Raw genomic sequence first — 22,299 nt, 5'->3', positions numbered from 1 at the left:
CAGAGTTTTTCCTTTCCCTCCTTTCTCTTTGGGCTTCTTTTCAAACTTTGCACTTCAACACTGTTGTGAGGAATGTGCAACCTTAACATGCGCCTGTGAATTGCACCAACATTTGTTCTGAAACTACTAACAGCAAGATACAATTTCCCTGCATCTTGCAATATGTGCATGGGATAGAATACAGAGAACGTTTGAAAGACTCTGTAGATCTTCAAAAATGATCTCAGCCTCACTTTCATGGACAATTTCTGGGAATAGAGTATGGAACGTGGGCTCTTTTTTTATTTCCATTACCCATTCCCCAACTTAATGACAGGAGGAGGCAAAAAGGACAGGTTAGTCGAGAAACATTGAAACCTCTGTGTATCTGCCTCTCTCCATCTATCTCTGTGTACTAGTGTTAGTAAAGTGATCTCTTACCTATGGAGTCAGCAAAATGTTGATAATATCTGTACCAGTCAATTCTTACTGGAAACTAATGCACTGTCTCAGCTCAATAACTTTTTGAATGGGTACAACAATCAGTGGAGGATCATAGCTCTCTCATTCCTTCTCAAGCCTTTTAAAACTTATTCCATTATATTCTACCAATCTTGAAAATTAATTGACAGAAATTACTGAAACTAAAGAATTCCATCAGTGCCATTGACTGAATCATACTGATGAAATCAACAAGATAGGTGTATAGTCAGGCTGAAGAGACAACTTTGATTTGCAGCTCACAAAATGCTGGAGGAACTCAGCAGGTCAGGAAGCAACTACAGAGGGAAATGAACAGTGACATTTCAGGTGAGACCCTTCATCTGGAATGGAAAAAAAGAGGGCAGAAGCTAGAATGTGCAACAGTTTTGAACAAAGTTGTCCAGTCAAAGTTTTGCGCAATCAATAAAGGAAATTTAATGAAGACATTGAAAGAGATGTAACACAATTTATGGAAAAAATACAATTTTGATATTTCAAAACTGTATAATCCATTATTCGGGCAAACTGAAATCTCAGTTCCTGAGATAAACTGGTGTATCAGACATTTCCAGATGGAAAGCTTTCATAAAACATCATTAAATTTTAGCAAAACACAACAAACGCTCTCTATTCTACATTGTGAGCCAATAGACAGTCAAGCAAATTTGCAAATGAAGACAAATTCCACAAGTATTCAATGGTTTACCATTTAAAATATTAGCAGAAACCTAGAGGAATATAAAGCAATTTTATACATTTTATACATGTCTCCAGATTTTCTCCTGGTCTCTTATGAGAATGTGGTTGTGAAATGGCAAATCCAGAAATCTATCTTGGAAAATCAAAATGATCAGGTATAAAAAGAATGAAAACAGGAAACAGATATTTATAGAAAGTAGGGACATCCAAACATAAATTTTATTTGTGAAAAGGTTGATAATTAACTAATAAAAAATATATGTGCAACATTTCAGAACTACAAATTTAGGAATCCAATTTTGTTCAGCTTTTAAATTCAAAACAAGTCTTCCATTTAAAGGGCCATTTAATGGTTTCAAGCTATCCTACACAGACATCTTACCAATGGTAATCATACAGCTCAAGTAGATCTGCTCTAATCTCTAATGGATTTAATAGAATAAAGGAAACTAAAACATAATAAAGCATGCCTTCCAAACAGAGCCATCACTAGTACCAGCCCCTGAATTTCAACTTCCTACATAATTCCTTCAGCTTGGCAAGTTCTCCATTCTCCTAATGGCATCACACAAAACTAACAACTTTCTGTTCATGAACAAATGATTGGGAACAGACTGCCTTCAAGCAAGAGGAGTGATGAATTGTACAATGAAGACACAAGAAATTTCAGATGCTGGAATTGGGAGCAACAAATGTTCTGCTAGAGGAACTCAGCAGGTTGAGTAGTATCTGAGAGAGGAAAGGAATTGTGGACATTTCAGGTTCTAAAAGCTGTATCAGGATCCGATGCAGGCCTTCAACCTGAAACACAAACAATTCTTTGGCTCCTACAGGTGTCACTCGACCAATTGAGTTTCTCCGGCAGATTGTATGCATAAATGACAAGTCGCCATCAATACTCCATCCAGCTTTCACAAAATTCCTTCAACCTACGTGGATCGAAATCGTCACTCAAGTAAAGAACGAAAGAATAGCAACGCCAAACTGAGCTCAAGACTTGCCTTTAAGAATTTAAAATAATCTGCAATGTGGAAGCAATTTCATTTTTACAAAAAAATCTCCTAGTATTGAGCTACAAGTTTCAAGTGAAGGTTGGGGCAGTGCCAAAGTCTCCCAGAAAGATGGATTATATTCCACCACACTCAAAGCTCTGTGCTCTTCCAAGCTGGAACCCCCAAGGGGAATTTTACCAAGCAGGCATGACTAGATTGGTTTTGGAAGTGACAGCAAAAGGTGACGCCAGCAGTTCTAACTGGCATTCTATAGGTCTCAAGGAGCCTTGTGGACAGGTGCAGCTAAGTGCAGAAAAAGGCACATATTAGTCAATTTCATTTCAACACACCAATAAGGAACAGCACAATGATTAAATATCACTGTACTTCCCCACCCCTATGACATTTTAAAAAATTTTATTGAATTGTAGGTAGCTCAAATAGCACTGTAATTATAATGTGCTCGTGGATTGATGTTCAAATGCTGCAATGTAAACCTTTAATCATGGCTACAAACTGACAGCAAATTAACAGAGAAAAAATAGTATGCCATCAACATCGAAGTTTGTTTTGACCTTTTAAGATTTTAATTTTTAAAAATCCCTCCGCAGTCTGACAGCAAACTAAATACCCTTGACTAAAGATTTACAAGCAATTTCATTCATATTAGTTTGTAAATTTTACCTTAATGTCGAGATGCATTTAAATCATTTTTATTGCCTACCTCCTTAAACATAAAATTTATCTGTTTATGAGGAAATGAAGGCTATAATTCAATCCATTTCCAATGCAGTAAGCACCCAGTATCATAATAAATGTAATACAATTCACTGCAAACACAGATTGCTTTTATGAAGATTATGGAATTATTTTAATGACCCTGTTATAAAAGGCACAAATCATGTCATGAACCTGGATATGCTATTTCTTACTTCTCTGTTAGAACAGCTCTAGTCTTCTCTTAAATTTGAGCTATATTGTGCAAGTAACATTGGTGATAGTACAAAGATCAAATGTAACCACATACAGAAATGCAACTGGCTGCAGAGCATAGTGGATGCTACTTGGCCCATCATGGGCACCGACCTTCCCATTACTGACAGCACTACCTCAAGAAAGCAGTAGTCACCATCAGGGTAAGCCTTCTTCTCGCAGTAACCATAGGGCAAGATGCCCAAAGTCCCACACCACTAAGTTCAGGAAAGCTACTTCTCTGCAACCGTCAGGTTCTTGAATCAATATGAACAATCCTAATCCTACTTCAGCAACAGAGCACTAGCTAAACATGAATGAAAGCTCTGGAATTCCTTCCCTAAATCAACATCATTCTGCACTGTGTTTTCTGAAAGCAACTTATTTTTTTGGCTTTTTCCTCATACCTCTGTATTTCCCAATATGTTTTAGAGCTAACAACTCACTGTACTGGTATATTCACTGTAAGATGTTCAAGAGCAAATGCCAGTTTTTATACAGGATCATCCTAGTAATGGAAAATGAGTTCAGTGACTAGATAAGTTGCTTTTAAGTAAGGGATGAATGTTGATCTTTCCATATACTGTACATGTGGTTCACTAGGTTAATTTGCCACTGTTAAATGCCTCTGCTGTGCACGTGCATGACAGAACCAGGGTGGAAGACAGGGTGTGATGGAACTAAGGGTAGAATAAAATTGGACGCACAGAATCAATTAAAACAGGAAGCTGATAATTGGCATGAATTAGGTGGGTGGGATGAAGGGCCTGTTTCCATGCTTTATGTGTCCATGTCCCTGTTAGCAAGGTGCTGCTGTACAAATACAAACTACTGTTCTCAGAGATAAGATGTGATTGGCGGGTGGGGGGGAGGATAATGTATCCCTTGCCAATTATATGCTGTTACATCTTAAATCATGAGTGGCCTTAAAAGAGCAAGCTAATGATCAAAGGTGTTCCATCACGGTTGATAGCTTCTGCTTTAACCATGGAAACAAGGTGAAATCTTCAGTAGAGAGGAGGTCTGCAGTGAGAATGGCAGATGTGATCCCTGCTGTATATCCCTAAGACATGAGATGATCTAAATTCTGTTCCAGTGAAATCTCTACAGAGCATTGTTCCTCCCACCCACCCAAAAAGAGAGTCCATCAAACTCCAATACAACTAAATGAGGATTAAGAGGAGGAAAGGGGAGGAAAGTTATCAAAGATCACAGGACACCCACATTTTGAGTTTCTACATTACAAGTTTCAATGGGCGCTTTTCATTGAACCGTTATACACTAACCTGCTCAAATCTATGGAAGCTAATCTGTCCTGTGATGCACAAAGTTCTCCAAACTACTTCCTTCAAACAAAGGGTGGTGTGGTAGCAGAGTCAGGGCAGCACAGCGGCTAGTATAATGCTTTATAGCACCCGCGATTTGGATTCAATTCCTGCTGCTGCCTGTAATGGGTCTGTACACTCTTCCCATGACCATGTGGGTTCCTGCTGCCTGTAATGGGTCTGTACATTCTTCCCATGATCATGTGCGTTTCTTCTGCCTGTAATGGGTCTGTACATTCTTCCCATGACCATGTGGGTTTCTTCTGGGTGCTCTGGTTCCCTCCCTCATTCCAAAGACGCATGGCTTGGTAAGGGTTAGGATGTTGTGGGCATGCTTTGTTGGAGTCAGAAGCATAGTGACGCTATAGACTGCCCTAACATATCCTCAGACTGCACTAGTCAATGACACAAATGGTGCATTTCACTGTATGTTTCCATGCCCACGTGAAAAATACAATAAAGCTGAGCAACACACACAAAATGCTGGAGGAATAGTGCAGGCCAGGCAGCGTTTATAGAAAAGAGTAAACAGTTGACGCTTCAGGCCAAGACCCTATATCAGAGTCACACGTTCCTCTAGCATTTAGCGTGTGTTGCTTGGATTTCCAGCATCTGCAGATTTTTTTGTGAGAGAAAAGTTGATTTTTCATTCTTTCAACAATTCCTTCAGCAAGTCCCCCTCCACCCACCCCCACACATAGCCAAACTAGTTCTTTAGTTGGCTACGTGGAACAGACCTTGTGCCAAACCAGTTCTGCTGGATCCTCACAACTCGTCCTCTGCTACATCAAAGACTGTGTTGGTACTGCCTTCTCCACCATGGTGGAACTCATGAACTTTATAACACCCTGCCCTTAAAATTATCTAGATCATTTCTGACACTTCACTTCCTTTCCTAGAGATCCATGTCTCCACCTCACAGTCACAGTCATAGTCATAGTCATACTTTATTGATCCCAGGGGAAATTGGTTTTCGTTACAGTTGCACCATAAATAATTAAATAGTAATATGTAAATTATGCCAGGAAATAAGTCCAGGACCAGCCTATTGGCTCAGAGTGTCTGACCCTCCAAGGGAGGAGCTGTAAAGTTTAATGGCCACAGACAGAAATGACTTCCTATGATGCTCAGTGTTGCATCTCGGTGGAATGAGTCTCTGGCTGAATGTACTCCTATGCCCAACCAGTATATTATGTAGTGGATGGGAGACATTGTCCAAGATGGCGTGCAACTTGGACGGCATCCTCTTTTCAGACATCACCGTCAGAGAGTCCAGTTCCATCCCCACAACATCACTGGCCTTACAAATGAGTTTGTTGATTCTGTTGGCGTCTGCTACCCTCAGCCTGCTGCCCCAGCACACAACAGCAAACATGATCGCACTGGCCACCACAGACTCGTAAAACATCCTCAGCATCATCCGACAGATGTTAAAGGACCTCGGTCTCCTCAGGAAATAGAGACGGCTCTGACTGGCATTTCCTACAAACGCATGGCCTCCCACAGCTACCTTTTCTCCTTCAGCTCTGTCTCTTGTAAATATGCCATTTCCGTTTCTCAATTTGCACTGTATTTGCTTTCAAAATGAGGCCTTTTTCTTTATAACTAAAATATCCTCTTTCTTCCAGAAGAATTTTTCTTCCCCTTGACTAAAGGTGGAGCTCTAACACATATTCTCCTAGCTTCCGCACCACTGCTCTGGCCCCACCCCTCTACCTTTTGTCCTCAACTTTTAACCCACCAGACACAAAATTCAGCACTTCAACCTCCATATAACCATATAACAATTACAGCACGGAAACAGGCCATCTCGGCCCTTCTAGTCCATGCCAAACTCTTACTCTCACCTAGTCCCACCAGCCTGACTTGGCCTATAACCCTCCATTCCTTTCCTGTCCATATATCTATCCAATTTAACTTTAAACGACAACATTGAACCTGCCTCAACCACTTCCGCTGGAAGCTTATTCCACACAGCTACCACTCTCTGAGTAAAGAAGTTCCCCTTAAACTTTTGCCCTTTAACTTTCAACTCATGTCCTCTTGTTTGAATCTCCCTCATTCTCAATGGAAAAAGCCTATCCATGTCAACTCTATCAATACCCCTCATAATTTTAAACACCTCTATCAAGTCCCCTCTCAACCTTCTACGCTCCAAAGAATAAGGACCTAACTTGTTCAACCTTTCTCTGTAACTTAGGAGATGAAACCCAGGCAACATTTTAGTAAATCTCCTCTGTACTCTGTTAATTTTATTGACATCTTTCCTATAATTCGGTGACCAGAACTCTACACAATACTCCATATTTGGCCTTACCAATGCCTTATACAATTTCAAGATTACATCCCAACTCCTATACTCAATGCTCTGATTTATAAAGGTCAGCATACCAAAAGCTTTCTTCACCACCCTATCCACATGAGATTCCACCTTCAGGGAAATATGCACCATTATTCCTAGATCCCTCTGTTCTGCTGCATTCTTCAATGCCCTACCATTTACCATGTATGTCCTATTTTGATTAGTCCTACCAAAATGTAGCACCTCATATTTTTCAGCATTAAATTCCATCTGCCATCTTTCAGCCCACTCTTCTAACAGGCCAAATTCTCTCTGCAAGCTTTGAAAACCTACGTCATTATCCACAACGCTACCTATCTTAGTATCAATTGCATACTTACTAATCCAATTTACCACCTCATCATCCAGATCATTAATATATATGACAAACAACATTGGACCCAGTACAGATCCCCGAGGCACACCGCTACACACCGTCCTCCAATCTGACACACAGTTATCCACCACTACTCTCTGGCATCTCCCATCCAGCCACTGCTGAATTCATTTTACTACTTCGATATTAATGCCTAACGATCGAACCTTCCTAACTAACCTTCCATGTGGAACCTTGTCAAAGGCTTTACTGAAGTCCATATAGACAACATCCACTGCTTTATCCTCGTCAACTTTCCTAGTAACCTCATCAAAAAATTCAATAAGATTTGTCAAACATGACCTTCCACGCACAAATCCATGTTGACTGTTCCTAATCAGACCCTGTCTGTCCAGATAATTACATATACCATCTCTAAGAATACTTTCCATCAATTTGCCCACCACTGACGTCAAACTCACAAACTCCACCTCCCCCATTATCCACTCCATTTCTGCAAGGACCACTCTGAATGATTCCCTGCCTCCCCCTCATCCCTCCCCATCTCCCAGCACTTTACCCTGCATCCGGAGGTTATAACACCTGCCTCATCATCTCCTCCTCCTGTCACCACCAGCTATTCTATGTGAAGCCGAGGCTCACCTACACTTCTTCTTACCCGTTCTACCACAGCCTGTGCTTATGAGATGGCATCCTTTACACCGGAGGAATCAAGCATAGACTAGACAACTATTTTGTGGGGCATACTTGCACTCTGCCAGCAACTGATATTTCAAGTGTCCGGCTGGATGTCATTTTAACTCTTTGTCATGATACCACTCCCGGCACTGAAGTATCTGTCATCAGCCTTCTCCGTGATAACAATAAGCTCAAGCATAAATTGGAAGAACAACATGGTGTAATCCGTATGGCTTGCTTAAAACCAAGTGATATGAACATTAAATTTTTCAGTTTCAGGTAACCTACACCCCCGATGTTCTCCTCCCAATCAAACTTGCCTCTCCACATAGTTTTCTCTCCCTTTGTTCTTCCCTCCCAATTCCTCCACCAGCCTGGTTCCATCTGCCCATCATCTGCTCTCCATCTGGTTTCACTTATTCTACCCCTGCTACATATTTCAACATACTGACTATCTTTTCTGCGTTGCCTCTCAACTCTAATGCAGTCTAAGTCAAAAACATCAATATACACCTTCTGCTTCCACAGAAGATGATTGATCCACTGAGGTCTTCCAGAAATCCTGATTTTGTTCTAGATTCAAGCATCAGCAAACTTGGTTATCTTCAAATTATTTATCTAATGAATTTTTCAAAGTACATTGCTTATTACTGTCCCTAATTGCTCTTCGAAATGGTGAGGCACCTTCTTAGTTAGACTACGACAAGTCTTGGTGAAGGGACTCTCACAGTCCTTTTGGGGACAATGATCCTGGATTAGACCCAGTGATGATGAAAACATGATAATGCATTTCAAAGTCAGGATCAAATGCTATTAGTGGGTGAACCAGCTCCAGTTTAAATTCCATGCGGAATATTTTGGAGGATCAAGAATCAAGAACGCACATGCTGATGTCTCATCTATCTGTCGTCCTTGTCCTTTCGACCAAAAGCGTCAGCATATGATGCCTGCTGTTCCTTGTTCTGTTGAATAAAGAAGCTGCTTTGTATCCAATGGTACCTTTCTCCAGTGACTTAATACACACAACAGCACCCTCTGGTCCTAGACTCACCCACTATAGGAAGCATCCTCTTCACATCCACTCTGTGGAGGCTTTTCAATATTTAATAGGTTTTAATGAGATCCTCCCTCATTCTTCTAAACTCCAGAGAATACAGGCCCAAAGCCATCACACGTTCTTCATATGTTAACCCCTTTCATTCCTAGAATCATTCTCGTGAACCTCCTCTAGACAGTCTCTGATGCCAGCATATCTTTTCTTAGTTAAGGGGTCCAAAACTGCTCCCAATATTTCAAGTGTGGTCTGATCAATGATTTATAATGCCTCAGCATTACATCCTTGCTTTTCTATTCTAGTCATCTTGATATTAATGCTAACATTGCATTTGCCTTACTTACCACTAATTCAGCCTGCAAGTTAACCTTTAAGGAATCCTGCATAAGAACTCCCAAGTCCCTTTGAATATCTGATTTTTAAATTTTCTTTTCTTTTAGAAAATAGTCTGCACTTTCATTCTTTCTACCAAACCACATGACTATATACTTCCTAGCTATATTCCATCTGCCACTTGTTTTCCCATTCTCTCAATTTCAAATTAAACTAATCCCTTCTGCCTGTATATTTTCCATATATCATTCTGTCTCCCTGCATTTCAGTGTTTCGATCTAAAGGCTTCTTGAATATCAATATTGTATCTGCTTCCACCACTGTTCCCAGTCGTGCATTCTAGATACCTACCACTCCCTATGTTAAAGAAAACTGGATTTCATCTTTGATGCAAAGATGCATTTCACTGTATATTTCTATGTATAGGTGACAAATAAAGCTAATCTCTCTTTTAAATCTCTTTATCACTCTCACCTTAAATCTATGCCTTCTAGTTTTGACATTTCCACCCTGGCAAGAACGATTCTAGCTGTCTACCCTATTTATTGCTTCTTGCAATTTTAGAAATTTCTGCCAGGTCATTCCTCAGCTTCCAATACTTAAAGGAAAGCAACCCAAGTTTTGTCTAACTTTTCTTTATAATTCATAGTCTCTAATCCAGGCAGCATCATGGTAAATCTTTTCTAAACCCTTTCCAAATCCTCCACATCCTTCCTGTAATGGGGAAACAAGAAATACACACAATATGTGGCCTAATGTAAGTTTTATGCAACTGATAAGACAAACTGGCAGGATCAATTTTTCAGATTGTGCCCTATCAGCAATTGACAGCCAATTTTAAAAAAACTGAAAAACAATTTTAAAAATACTTATAACTGAGTATTGCAGGTGACATTGCTGCAGAAATTTAAGTCATGGACAATCATTGTCATGAGCATACACGTACACAGGATATAAATGCCATGAAAATTTGTTTCATTTACAGCGGTGGTGCAATACATTATCAACATAAATTACAAACTTGTGAAAAGAGTAAAAACTCAGCATAACACATACAAAATGCTGGAAGAACTTAGCAGGTCAGGCAGCCTCTATGGAAAGGGGTAAATATTCGATATTTTGGGCCAAGAATCTTCATAATTCAGAGTAAATTTACTATATTGGACAACAAATTTTTCAAAAGTGCTGCTTCCTAGAATTTTTTTTTTGTTTATCATAGATTGCTTGAAGCTGAACACAAAAATAATTTCAGACTGCTTGTATCTCGTAGGAATTTGGAAAAACAAAAAATTAACTTTTATTGAATATAATGGGTTTAATTGCATAATGGTGGAGACATTTTGCGATACCAACTAAGCTAAAAATGCTTTGGTGATGATTTTCATTTGTACTCAGTGTCTAAGGCTTCTTGCTTAAGTGTCAAACATTGTTGGATTCTAGTTGTCCTAATAACATTTCTCCATGACTGCAATGTCCTGGTGAAACCTTTCACCATGCTCGTCACTGACTGTGCCAAGATTTGCAGTGGGAATGCAGAAAATGAATCTTTAGTGGCATGTTGCATTTCATGGCTTTGTATGACTGAAGCATGTTTTCAATCAGCTGCACGTAGTTTGGTGCTCCAAAATTTCAACATCCTTGAATGCCTCCCATTCGATTTTCTCTGATCCCATTAAAAGTTCAGTGAATTGCTTGTTGTTGATAACCTGTTTGATTTGTGGACCAACAAAATGCCATCCTTAATTTTGACATCAGTTATTCTGACTTGAATTATGAATTGAAATAACAAATATGGGCAAATTTTAAAAGATGGTGCATGATGGGGAACTTTCATGGTGATTTTCATGATCAGCAGTGCAAAATCCATAAGATACACTCAAAAATATTCAGGAAGCAAAATCTTTGTTGTTTAGTGTTATCAAAGTACAAATGTGTCACCATATACAACCTTGAGCTTCATTTTCTTGTGGTTATGTACTGCATTTCCAAGAAGTACAATAAAATCAATGATATACTGCAGACAACAGAATAGACAAACAACCAATGTGCAGAAAACAACTAATTATGTAAATACAAAAGAAAAGATGCAACAATGATAATAAAAAAACAACAAATATTGAGAACATTAGATGGAGAAAGTGAATCCATAGATTGTGGAAACAGTTCACTGTTGGGGTGAGTGGAGTTACCCCTCTGGTTCAAGACCCACATGGTTGAGGGGTAATAAGTGTTCCTGAACCTGGTGATGTATTTCCTGAGGCTTCAGTACCTTCTTCCTGTTGGCAGCAGCAAGAAGAGTGCGTGGCCTGGATGGTGGGATGGTGGGCGTCCTTGATGTTGGACACTGCTTATCTACAACAGTGCTCCGTGTAGATGTGTTCAATGGTGGAGAGGGCTTTACCCATGATGTACTGGGCCATATCCACTACTTTTTATAGGATTTTCCGTTCAAGGGCATTGGTATTTCTATACTAGGCTGTGATGCGGCCAATCAATATACTCTCCTATAGAAGTTTGTCAAAGTTTAATTTGCCTAATCTTCACAAATTGCCAAGAAAGTACAGGTGCTGCCATGCTTTCTTCGTAATGGCATTTATGTGCTGGACCCACAACAGATCCTCTGAAATTACAATACCAAGGAATTTATAGTTGCTGACTGCCTCCACCTCTGATTTCCGCAATGAGGACTGGTTCGCTGGCCTCTGGTTTCCTCCTGTTAAAATTGAAAATCAGCTCCTTGGTCTTGCTGACATTGAGTGAGAGATTGCTGTTGTGGCTCTAGTCCATTAGATTTTCAATCTCCCTCCTATATGCTATTCGTCACCGCCTACAACAGTGTGTCATCAGCAAACTTAAACATGGAGTTAGAGCTGTGCTTAGCCTCACAGTCATAAGTAAAATGTGAGCAGAGCAAGGGGCTAAGCACACAGTCCTGTGGTGCATCTGCACTGATAGAGACTGTGGAGATGTTTTTGCCAATCTGAATTGATTGGGGTCTGCAAGTGAGGAAATCAAGGATCCAATTGCACAAGGAGGTATTGCGACCAACTTTTTGGATCTTATTGATTAGTTTCGAGGGGATGATAGTATTGAATGATGACCTGCAGTACATGAAGGGCAGCGTGATGTTTGCACCTTTGCTGTCGAGATGTTCCAAGGTTAGAACATCCGGAAAAGAAAGGGAAAGAAGCCAAAACAAGAAGGTGGGAGGAAGGGAAGGAGTACAAGCTAGAAGGTGACAAGTGAAGCCAGGTGGGTGGGGTTGGGGGGAGGAACGAAATGAGAAGTTGGGAGGTGATTGTTGGAAAAGGTAAAGGACAGAAGCAGATGGAATCGGGTATGAGAGGAGATTGGATCATGTGAGAAAGGGAAGGAGGAGGAGCACCAGGAGGAGGTGATAGGCAGGTGAGCAAAAGAGAAAAAGGTAAGAGGGGAGTCATAGTGGTGAATAGAAGAAGAATGAAGGGGGTGGGCAAAAATTACCTTAGTTTAGAGAAATCAATGCTCATGCTCACCTCAGTCTGATTCTGCAATCAGTCATCACCAGACATGTTGAACTGCATCAAAACTTATTTCAATCCTTGACGAAACACGCATTGAACTGATATGTCTGGTGGTGTATTTTTGCACAATAGTTTGTACATTTATTATCTGTCATGTGGCTTCTATAAGCAATATAAACAAGAATGAAAGTCCAGCACTGCAATGGTGCTGCTCAGGCTGAGATGAAACCTCACCCACCTGCTGAAGAGGATTATAAGCCCCATGTATGAGAGTTAGTGGAAAGAAGCATTGCAACGCCTCTAACAGCTTCTCCTAATATCCCCAGTCCCGAGATCAAGCTGGATTCCACATAATACAAGAAAAGAATGACAGGTCTGTTGCAGGAGTCAGCCACCAGATTGGATGAACTTGCTAGTAAATAATCTGTCCATTTTTTAAAGTTTGAAAATTAAACATGGAAAAAGGTTTGCTAGTGTTGGAACTTACTTTGCCTCAACACTGGTGGTGAATCAGTCATAGAAACATCAAGAGAACAGATTGCATATAACAATTAATGTGAGATTGCATGGTGTGCCATACACAGAATGTGCATCAGGCAAACGGATGCAACAAGAACATCCCAGTCCTAGCACAACCTGTAATAAAGCAACATTTCAGAAGACAAACGAGGTCCCAGTGTGTCACTTTGTTTCCAAAGCTACTTCACACTGATAACAAGGCACCGATATCCAGGAGGTGTCTCCAGCACTTCATTTACCAAAAAATTCTTCTGGAATTTCCACAACTATTGATATTTAATATGTTTTCTACACCTAACCAAACTGACCGAGACAACAATAGTCCAATGTAACTCGTCCATGAAGCACATAGGGGTAGAAATACGCTTGAACTGCCACCTCCAAGTCACTTGCACTTCGTTTCTTATATTCTGCTTTTGACCACGCTCAGCTCTCTAGGTTTTTGTAATCAGTCTTTTACTTGCCCTGTTGAAATCCTGCTGAAGTAAGATGAATGTTAGTCACATCTGCACTCAAGTTCTTGGTTTTTCTATTTACATAGACAGCCTAGGATACCCTAAAGCTAAAGTTAATACTTCTGTGAAAGTGAGAAGTTAAAAGTTTTCATATAGTTGCTAGTTCCACTCCCAATTAATGGTAGAAAATGAGATTATTTACAGATCTTCGGATATTAGTGATGTCATGTGGTAAGTAATCATAAGGGACATAAGTTCCACCATCAAAATTTTGAACGAACCATAAACCCATGAACACCTCCCCTTTTCCTCTCTTTTTCCATACTTACTTTTTAAAATGTTTCCTATTGTAACTTATAGTATTTTCTGCTGCTAAAAACAACACATTTGATTAGATCTGCCAGTAATAATAAACCTGATTCTAGAAGTTCGGGAATCATCTCCTATAGGTTTTCTTCAACTATTGCTACTCGGGTATATTCAATGATATCTAAAACCAGGAACCTCCTCAGATGCTGTTGACTCAAGTAATTCCAATATGTTTTGCTTTTATTTCAATAATATTAATTCCCGCTCCTGATATCAAAATCCATTATGCTTTTAAACTGGCATACTATTTATTAATCATTTTAACAGCAGGTGTTTTGTACATCTGCTACTCTCCAGGGAAGGGAAGACTCAAGCCTTGCTCATTTGTTCCCAGTCATTAGCTACCATATGACATCACATGCATCACTAATATCCAAAGATTTGGATTATAAAATCACTTCATTTCCTGCGATTAATTGAGAGCGGAATTAGCAACTACAACTTATGGTGGATCTTAACTTACCACTTTCACGCAAGTATTCTCAAGGGCTAACACAAAGCCATGTTAAAAATAATCTAAAAGTCTGGTCAAACCGGTGGGCTTCAAACAGAGGAACAGACGTAAAGGAGTTACAAATGGGAGTTCCAAACTAGTTGTGTGTTGTGTGAATTATCAATGCTTGCAAGGCCAGAACTGAAGTGTTGGGATCTCAAACATGTGTATTTTCGTTGAAGAGATTTCAGAAATGGGGAAGGCCAAAGCCACTTCTGTGATGGTAGATGGTGATTAAGGAGTATTTGTAAAACTTACAGTTGTCCTATCATTGGACTAGAAGCAAAAGTTGGTCAGAAAGCACAAGGGTGACTGGTCATTGGTATCTGGAATTAGGATATAGCAGCAGAGTACCAAAAGAATTCCATGTTGAAGCCAAGAAGTCAGCCAGGTGAAAGCAGGATGCTCACCACTCTCTGTGGTAAAGACACACGGTAAAAATACACACAAGTATTGATGGATTGGAAAGTCCAACAGGTCCGTGTTCCCATGCAAAAGAGCACTGGGTAACATATTAAACTAAGTGCAAATCCCTCGTTCTCTGGAGTTTAGAAGTAACACAAGTACAGACAGCATCTCTAATAGACCAAAAATAATATCAGATTTAACATCACCAGCATGTCATGAAATTTGTTAACTTAATAGCAGCCGTACAATGAAGTACATGATAAATAAATAAAGAGAAAAAAAGAGTTACGGTAAGTTTATATATATATATATATATATATCTATTAAATAGTTAAGTTAAAATAAGTACTGCAAAAAGACAGATATAAAAAAGTAGTGAGGTGGTGTTCATGGGTTCAATGTCCATTTAGGAATCAGATGGAGCTGTCCCTGAATTGCTGAGTGGGTGCCTTCAGGCTTCTGTATCTCCTTCCTGATGGTACCAGTGTGAAGAGAGCATGTCCTGACTGGTAGGAATCCTTAATGATGGGCGCCACCTTCCTGAGGCACTGCTCCTTGAAGATGCCTTGGGTGCTACGGAGGCTGGTACCCATGATGGAGCTGTCTAATTTTATACGTTTCTGCAACTTATTTTGATCTTGTGTAGTAGACACCTCTCCCCATAACAGAAATGATTCAGCCAATCAGGATGCTCTCCATGGTGCATATGTAGAAGTTATCAAGGGTTTTAGTTGACAAACCAAACCTCCTCAAACTCTGAATGAGATATAGCCGCTATCTTGCCGTCTTTATAGCTGCATCAATATGTCGCATCCAGACTAGGTCCTCAGAGATACTGACACCAGGAAACTTGAAATTGCTCACTCTCTCCACTTCTGATCCCTCTATGAGGATTGGTTCGTGTTCCCTCTTCTTTACCCTTCCTGAAGTCCACTATCAGCTCTTTGGTCTTGTTGACATTGAATGCCAGTTCATTGTTGTGACACCACTCCGCAAATGGTATATCTCACTCCTGTATGCTCTTTGTCACCAACTGAAATTCTGCCAACAATGGTTGTATCAGCAGCAAATTTATAGATTTATTTGAACCATGCTTAGCCACACAGTCATGGTTGTAGAGAGGGCAGAGTAATGGGCTAAGGGTAGAGCACCATTGTTAATTGTCAGTAAGGTAGAGATGTTATTTCCAATCCACACAGAATGTGGTCTTCCTGCTAGGAAGTCATGGATTCAGTTGCAGAGGGAGATACAGAGGCCCAGGTTTAGTAGTTTTTCTGATCAGGACTGTCGGAAGGATTGTGTTAAATTCTGAGTTATAGTCAATAAACAGCATCTTGACGTTGGTATTTGTACTGTCCAGGTGACTCAAGGTTGCATGGAGAGCCACTGAGGTTCCGCCTGCTGTAGACCTATTGTAGCTGGACAGATTGCAGTCGGTCCTGGTCCTTCCTGAGACAGACATTGATTCTAGCCATAACTAAACTCTCAAAGCACTTCATCAACATAGATGTGAGGGCTACTGGATGACAGTCGTAGAGGCAGCTCACGCCGCTCTTCTTGGGCACTGGTATAATTGTTGCCCTTTTGAGGCAGGTGGGAACTTCCGACTGTAGCAGACAGAGACTGAAAATGTCCTTGAATACTCCTGCCAGTTGGTCGGCACAGGTTTTCAGTCTATGCCAGGTACTCCATCAGGCCCTGCTGCCTTGCGAGGGTTCACCCTCCTGAAAGGCAGCCTGGCATTGGCCTCCAAGATAGAGATCACAGGGTTATCTGACATCTCATTCTCATGGATACCTTTTTGTAAAGATGCCTTATCCTGTCACATGCCCAAAACACTTTGTTTACAGCACTGCAGTGGTAAATACATTGGTGCTAAAAGTTTGTAAAAGCTTTTATAGAAGGCATTACCCCAGAAGTTCATCTACTTTTCCCAACAAATACATGTAATAATGTATCATTTTTCCAAATAAATAAATGAACAAGTATAATGCTTTTTATGTTATTTATTTAATTGGGTTCCCTTTATCTAGTTTTAGGACTTAAGTGAAGATCCGATCACATTTTAGGTCATAATTATGCAGAAACAGAGAAAATTCTACAGGGTTTACAAACTTGTTAGCACCACTGTAATAAGACTATATGTTAGACTCATTAACCACTGACATAAAAACAAGTTCTAAGCCCACCACGGCAGCAAGGAAAACTCAAATTATTGAAGACTCTTGTCTCCATAAAGGGAAACTGAGAACCCCAGATTATCACATAAACCAAGCTGGTTCAATAATGTCCTTCAGGGAATGAAAACCTGTCCTCCTAACCCGAACTAGCATCTACATCACTTCAGACCCATCAATGAGGATGAATCTGATCTAAATCCTCAATTCAGGAGCAACTACAGACAATAAACAACAGCACTGCAGCAATGTCCACAAGTAAACCAGTGATTACAAAAATACAGATGCGTACACAATGGGACAATCACAGCATATTGTCCCCACCCTCAAACAACATCTTTATGCTTTCACCACTTCTTTTAGATTACAAGTGGATACTTATTCAGTTCATTTCAATTCTATACCACAAACAGATCCACATCCAATACCTTTAATAGCTCTTTTGGGAAGTCTTTTCCTCCATTCAATCCATCCAAATTGTTAATGAAGTCTTGGCAGGTCATCTTCTTTCCAATATTCTGAAATGTTGAAAGAATTGCAAAGATTAGCACATGTTGCACTTGCCAAGAAAGTCAGAAAACAACGAAACCAAATCACTCTGGAGGCTCCCTGCACAAATATAAAATTGATGTAGAACTAGCATCAATCACCAGAGTCCCGGAATTGGTTCTTTGCTTCACGTTTGATTTATACAGAAGTAAAATTTAAGCCTGAAATGAAACAGACTATCAAAATACTCTAATGGGTACCATGACAACCTTCCACAATGAGAGGAAGAAGAGGGTACTGCAGATATGCCTCTTATTCCCAGGGCAGTAAATGTGTCATCCTCTGCATCAGTTTTCCAAGTAGGAGGAAGTGTTAGCGAGTATTCTGGAGCTATATGAATGTAACAGATATTAATTCAAACAAGAACCAGGCTTCAGTTCATACTGTAAATAAATTCAAGAAGCTTGATATGCAAGAGCCAAACATTAAGACAATGGATTTGTGTCAAACCAGGTAACATGGCTAAATTATTTGCACCATTGTGACTTTAGTGCAATCTGGCAGACCAGATGGATGTTGTCACTTCACATACTACAGGTATAGGCAGTCAATAGTTTTTGTGTACTCAGAGACAGCCCTGACAATGTTAATGTTGGGTTTAGCTCTCTGTCATCAAAAGATTTTAGAGTATCTGCGTTAATTAGTTTCTTCCAAAGGCGTTTGGAACTTCAGAGGTTTCAATGAGCTTCCACAATGTATCTCAAAGGAATCAAGGTATCGAATTAAACAATGTCATTGTAACTATTGAAATTGTATTGAATCACCTACTGTTACCTTTGAACTTAAGGGTATAAAAAATGTGATGTACCTTTTAGGTTTGTGAGCCTCTACCGAGAGTGACTCCATGAGAATGTTTGTTTGTTGTGATGAATAAAGACTTCTATATCACCAGCTTCAGTGTCTCTCCGCTGACATCGATCACAGTCACAAAATTTGAGGCCCATCCAGGATATGTTCATGACCCACAATATATTCACCTCCTTTAGCAGTCTAAGGGAATGAGTATTTTTGTTTAAAGAGTAGCACCCATACTTAGATCTGATTAGGTCAGCAACCACCGGGGATCATGGAGTTTCAAAGGACATGGTGGAGAGCTGGGGCGGGGTGGTGATGGTATGTGTGTGTGTGTGTGTGTGTGGTGGTGGTGGGTGGGTGTGTGTGTGGTGGTGGTGGGTGGGTGGGTGTGTGTGTGGTGGTGGTGGTGGTGGGTGTGTGTGTGTGTGTGGGGGGGGTGGTGGTGTGTGTGTGGGGGGAGGTGTGTGTGTGTGTGGGGGGAGGTGTGTGTGCGTGTGTGGGGTGGTGTGTGTGTGTGTGTGTGGTGGTGTGTGTGTGTGGTGGTGGGTGGGTGTGTGTGTGTGGTGGTGGTGGGTGTGTGTGTGTGGTGGTGGTGGTGGGTGTGTGTGTGTGGTGGTGATGGTGGTGGGTGTGTGTGTGTGGGGGGGGTGGTGTGTGTGTGTGGGGAGGTGTGTGTGTGTGTGGGGTGGTGTGTGTGTGTGGTGGTGGGTGTGTGTGTGTGGGGTGGTAGTGGGTGGGTGTGTGTGTGTGGTGGTGGGTGTGTGTGTGGGGGCGGTGGTGTGTGTGTGTGGGGGGGTGGTGGTGTGTGTGTGTGTGTGTGTGTGGGGTGGTGGTGGGTGGGTGTGTGTGTGTGTGGTGGTGGGTGTGTGTGTGGGGGCGGTGGTGTGTGTGTGTGGGGGGGTGGTGGTGTGTGTGTGTGTGTGGGGGGGGGGATGGTGTGTGTGTGTGTGTGGGGGGGGTAGTGTGTGTGTGTGTGTGTGTTTGTTTGCTTAGTATGGTTATTTGATCCTCCACAATATTCTGCGTGGGAATTTAAACTGGAGGAGGTGGCAGTGCTCTTTTTTTTAAAAGGAGGTCAAGTTGCGAGCTCAACACAGATGGAGAGCGTGCTCAGGAGCTGTCTGTCACTGGATCAAACTCGGGAACCTCTGTTCTCGAGCCCGGCGCTGATCTCACTGCGCCACCAGCCCACCTGGTAGGAAGGAACCAGCCACAAGACAGTGCTGGGTAGTTCAAAGCCCAGTTATAAAAGGTGGTTACTGATGGTTCGTTCAGGGAATTCTTTGTCTATGTCTGACTGGGTGTGGAAAAACCAGAGAATCAAAGCCAAAGATTGGCAATAGTGCAGAAATATTTAACCTTCCACGTAAGAGGGATATGGCAACATCATGGGCTCAATTATGAAGAAGGCACAACTCACAGAGTATATATTCCATAAACTTGAGAAGGTTGAACAGGGAATGGACAAAGCTGGATGAGTTAAGACCTGGAGCCCAGAGGAACATTGGCAGTGGTGGAAAAGTCAATCAAAGAGGAAGGGAGATGAAGCAGCAGTCATTCTACATCATGTATATTTGCAAGAGAGAACAAGGTAAATGGAATTATAGAGTGTACAAATAGAAGAGCTGCAGAAGGAAAACGATAAATACAAGGAACAGCGAAACAGTGTACAAATAGAGCAGGACCGATTGAAGAAACAGAATACTTACAGAGAGAGAGAGGCGTGCATGAAATACAAGCAAGACAATCAGAACAATACAAAAACGCACTCGTCAGGGATCTGGACAGACTGAGAGGTAAATGGGATAAGGCCCAGCAGCTGGGTACACACTGGGCAGCAGCCATGGGTAACTGCTGTGGAAGGTGATGAGGTAAATTGGGAAGTGCTAAACCAGGAGTTGACAAGTGGGCAAGTACCCACAAACAGCAGAGGTTATACACAGTATGGCCTGTCAGAATGGTACCTACAGAGGCCAGGCAATGACAGACTCAGAATCCTGGTCATCCCGGCCAGCCACTCACACTCATCTCCACCATCCACAAGCCCTTGAGCCCAGGGAAAAAGCAGAGTATTGTATGCAAACTGCCTTCACTTAGTGTTGTGTGTGACAATGCAGAAATTTGGGTGTAGGAGGAAATGATTGAAATCCACCAGATGCATCTCAAAGGCATACACATATTGCTAAAGCTAAATGCCCAAGAAATATGAGGGAAGACGTGATTCCAGGGGTGCAGGATGGAACATGAGCAACTACTGGGAATGCCAGCAATGAGAAAAGATATCTGAACTTTAAGGAAGAACTGAGGCACTGACTTGGAGGAGGAGAGAGTAACAGGGGAATTATAATGTCTGTTGTTCAGAAGGCCAATGAACCTGCTATAGACTGTGCAGAGGGAAAATTCCGGGCGTATGAGAAACACTCAGGGCTGGACATTCCAGGGAGGGTTGATCCAGTCTACCTGAAAATACTCAATGAAGGGCAGAGTTCAGCACACTAGGAGGTCTTAGACTTGGGGATAATGGTAGGATTTGAAAGAGGGGGAAAAGAGGTCATAAGGAAAAGAGGCTGTATCAGACATAGCTGCTGTGAAGATGTAGGGATTTGCTTTGTTTGCCACCAACCACAACACTTAACAAGGGACTGCCACACTAGTCATAGGAGGGCAGAGGAGATGATATGTGACAATTGTGGTCTCCCAGGCCATGGTTGGAGACAGTATCCGAACAGAGGAAGGATACACGAGAGTCACTCACCAAGACAGGCAGACACACATCAGAATCCAAATCCCCAACCCCAACAGTGGCCTCTCTATCCAATCTGACTGCTGACCAGATTATAGAACTAGTAACGACAGCCTCAAGGTCAGGCAAATAGCTGGTGGTGGCCCCCATCATCAGCAATGGTGACCCACAGATGTACACATCAGCATTGTTAGGGGACCAGCAATGCAATATGTTCATTGACACAGGGGCTTCGGCATCAATAACTGAGCTACCCTTGCTAATGACTGGACAGGCTATTTGTATTACAGATGTAGGGGGAAGAATGGCGAAGTCAGAAAGAGGCAAGTCACAGACACTTAAAATCGGTGAAGTGCATTTCTGGATTTGTCCAAATAATGAAGATTGAGATGATGAAAGAATAATGATAAGATTTTAAAAGATAAATATCCTCAGAATAGACATACTGAGGGAGGCAGGGATTTTCATGGGCTTCAGAAAGGGAGAAATAACATGGACAAGTCAGGAGCAGTGAATATGTACAAGCAACAGAGTACGGAACCTAGCCAGCATTGCCACAGCTACTCCAATCATCAGGCACTGGAGCCAGGATGGTGTCTATGGGTTTCTTTGTCAGCAGTTCCTAGATGTGTGGACTTTACACAAGCAAGGCTGTGGTAACCTTCACGGTGAGTAAAGAACCCAGATGATTAGATAGACTATACTGCCCTCAATAAAACCACACTGAGATGGCATCCCATTGTGGCCAGTCCTGCCACACTCCTGAATGGTCTGTTTCTGGAAAGTAACATTTTCTTAGCTCTGGATATTGCTAATGGGTTTTAGGGGCTCCCGTTACACCCAAGTCCCAAGATCGATTTGCAGCCGTACAAGTGGACCATACTCCCCCAGGGATTCCACAATAGCCCAGTCATTTTTCATAAGGTCATGGCACAGATTTTGAGAAAGCTCAATTTAATACCCTACCACTCAACCATCTAACAATATGTAGACGATTTACTAATTCCAACGATCCAATCAGTGGCAGGAGCCAGCCAAGGCGATGAGATTTACTGCAGGTCAGCAATGCTTGTTTAAAAGGAGAGCTTCACGGGT

At 41.4% G+C, this 22,299-nt stretch overlaps 1 protein-coding gene across 8 annotated transcripts in view; it reads right to left on the bottom strand.

Annotated features, from left to right (window-relative positions):
* psd3l (pleckstrin and Sec7 domain containing 3, like) overlaps window positions 1–22,299 on the bottom strand; it is a 532,485-nt gene that overhangs the window by 112,044 nt on the left and 398,142 nt on the right. For all 8 annotated transcript variants that reach the window (XM_072256350.1, XM_072256351.1, XM_072256352.1 and 5 more), the window contains one exon: window positions 17,546–17,635. In XM_072256350.1, the coding sequence (XP_072112451.1) occupies window positions 17,546–17,635 (90 nt within the window). The remainder of the gene's footprint in view (window positions 1–17,545; window positions 17,636–22,299) is intronic.

This window comes from Mobula birostris, chromosome 4 (genome assembly GCF_030028105.1).
Source record: "Mobula birostris isolate sMobBir1 chromosome 4, sMobBir1.hap1, whole genome shotgun sequence".
Lineage (NCBI taxonomy): Eukaryota > Metazoa > Chordata > Chondrichthyes > Myliobatiformes > Myliobatidae > Mobula > Mobula birostris.
Note: the sequence above shows the minus strand (reverse complement) of the source record. Positions and strands in the feature narration are given on the sequence as shown.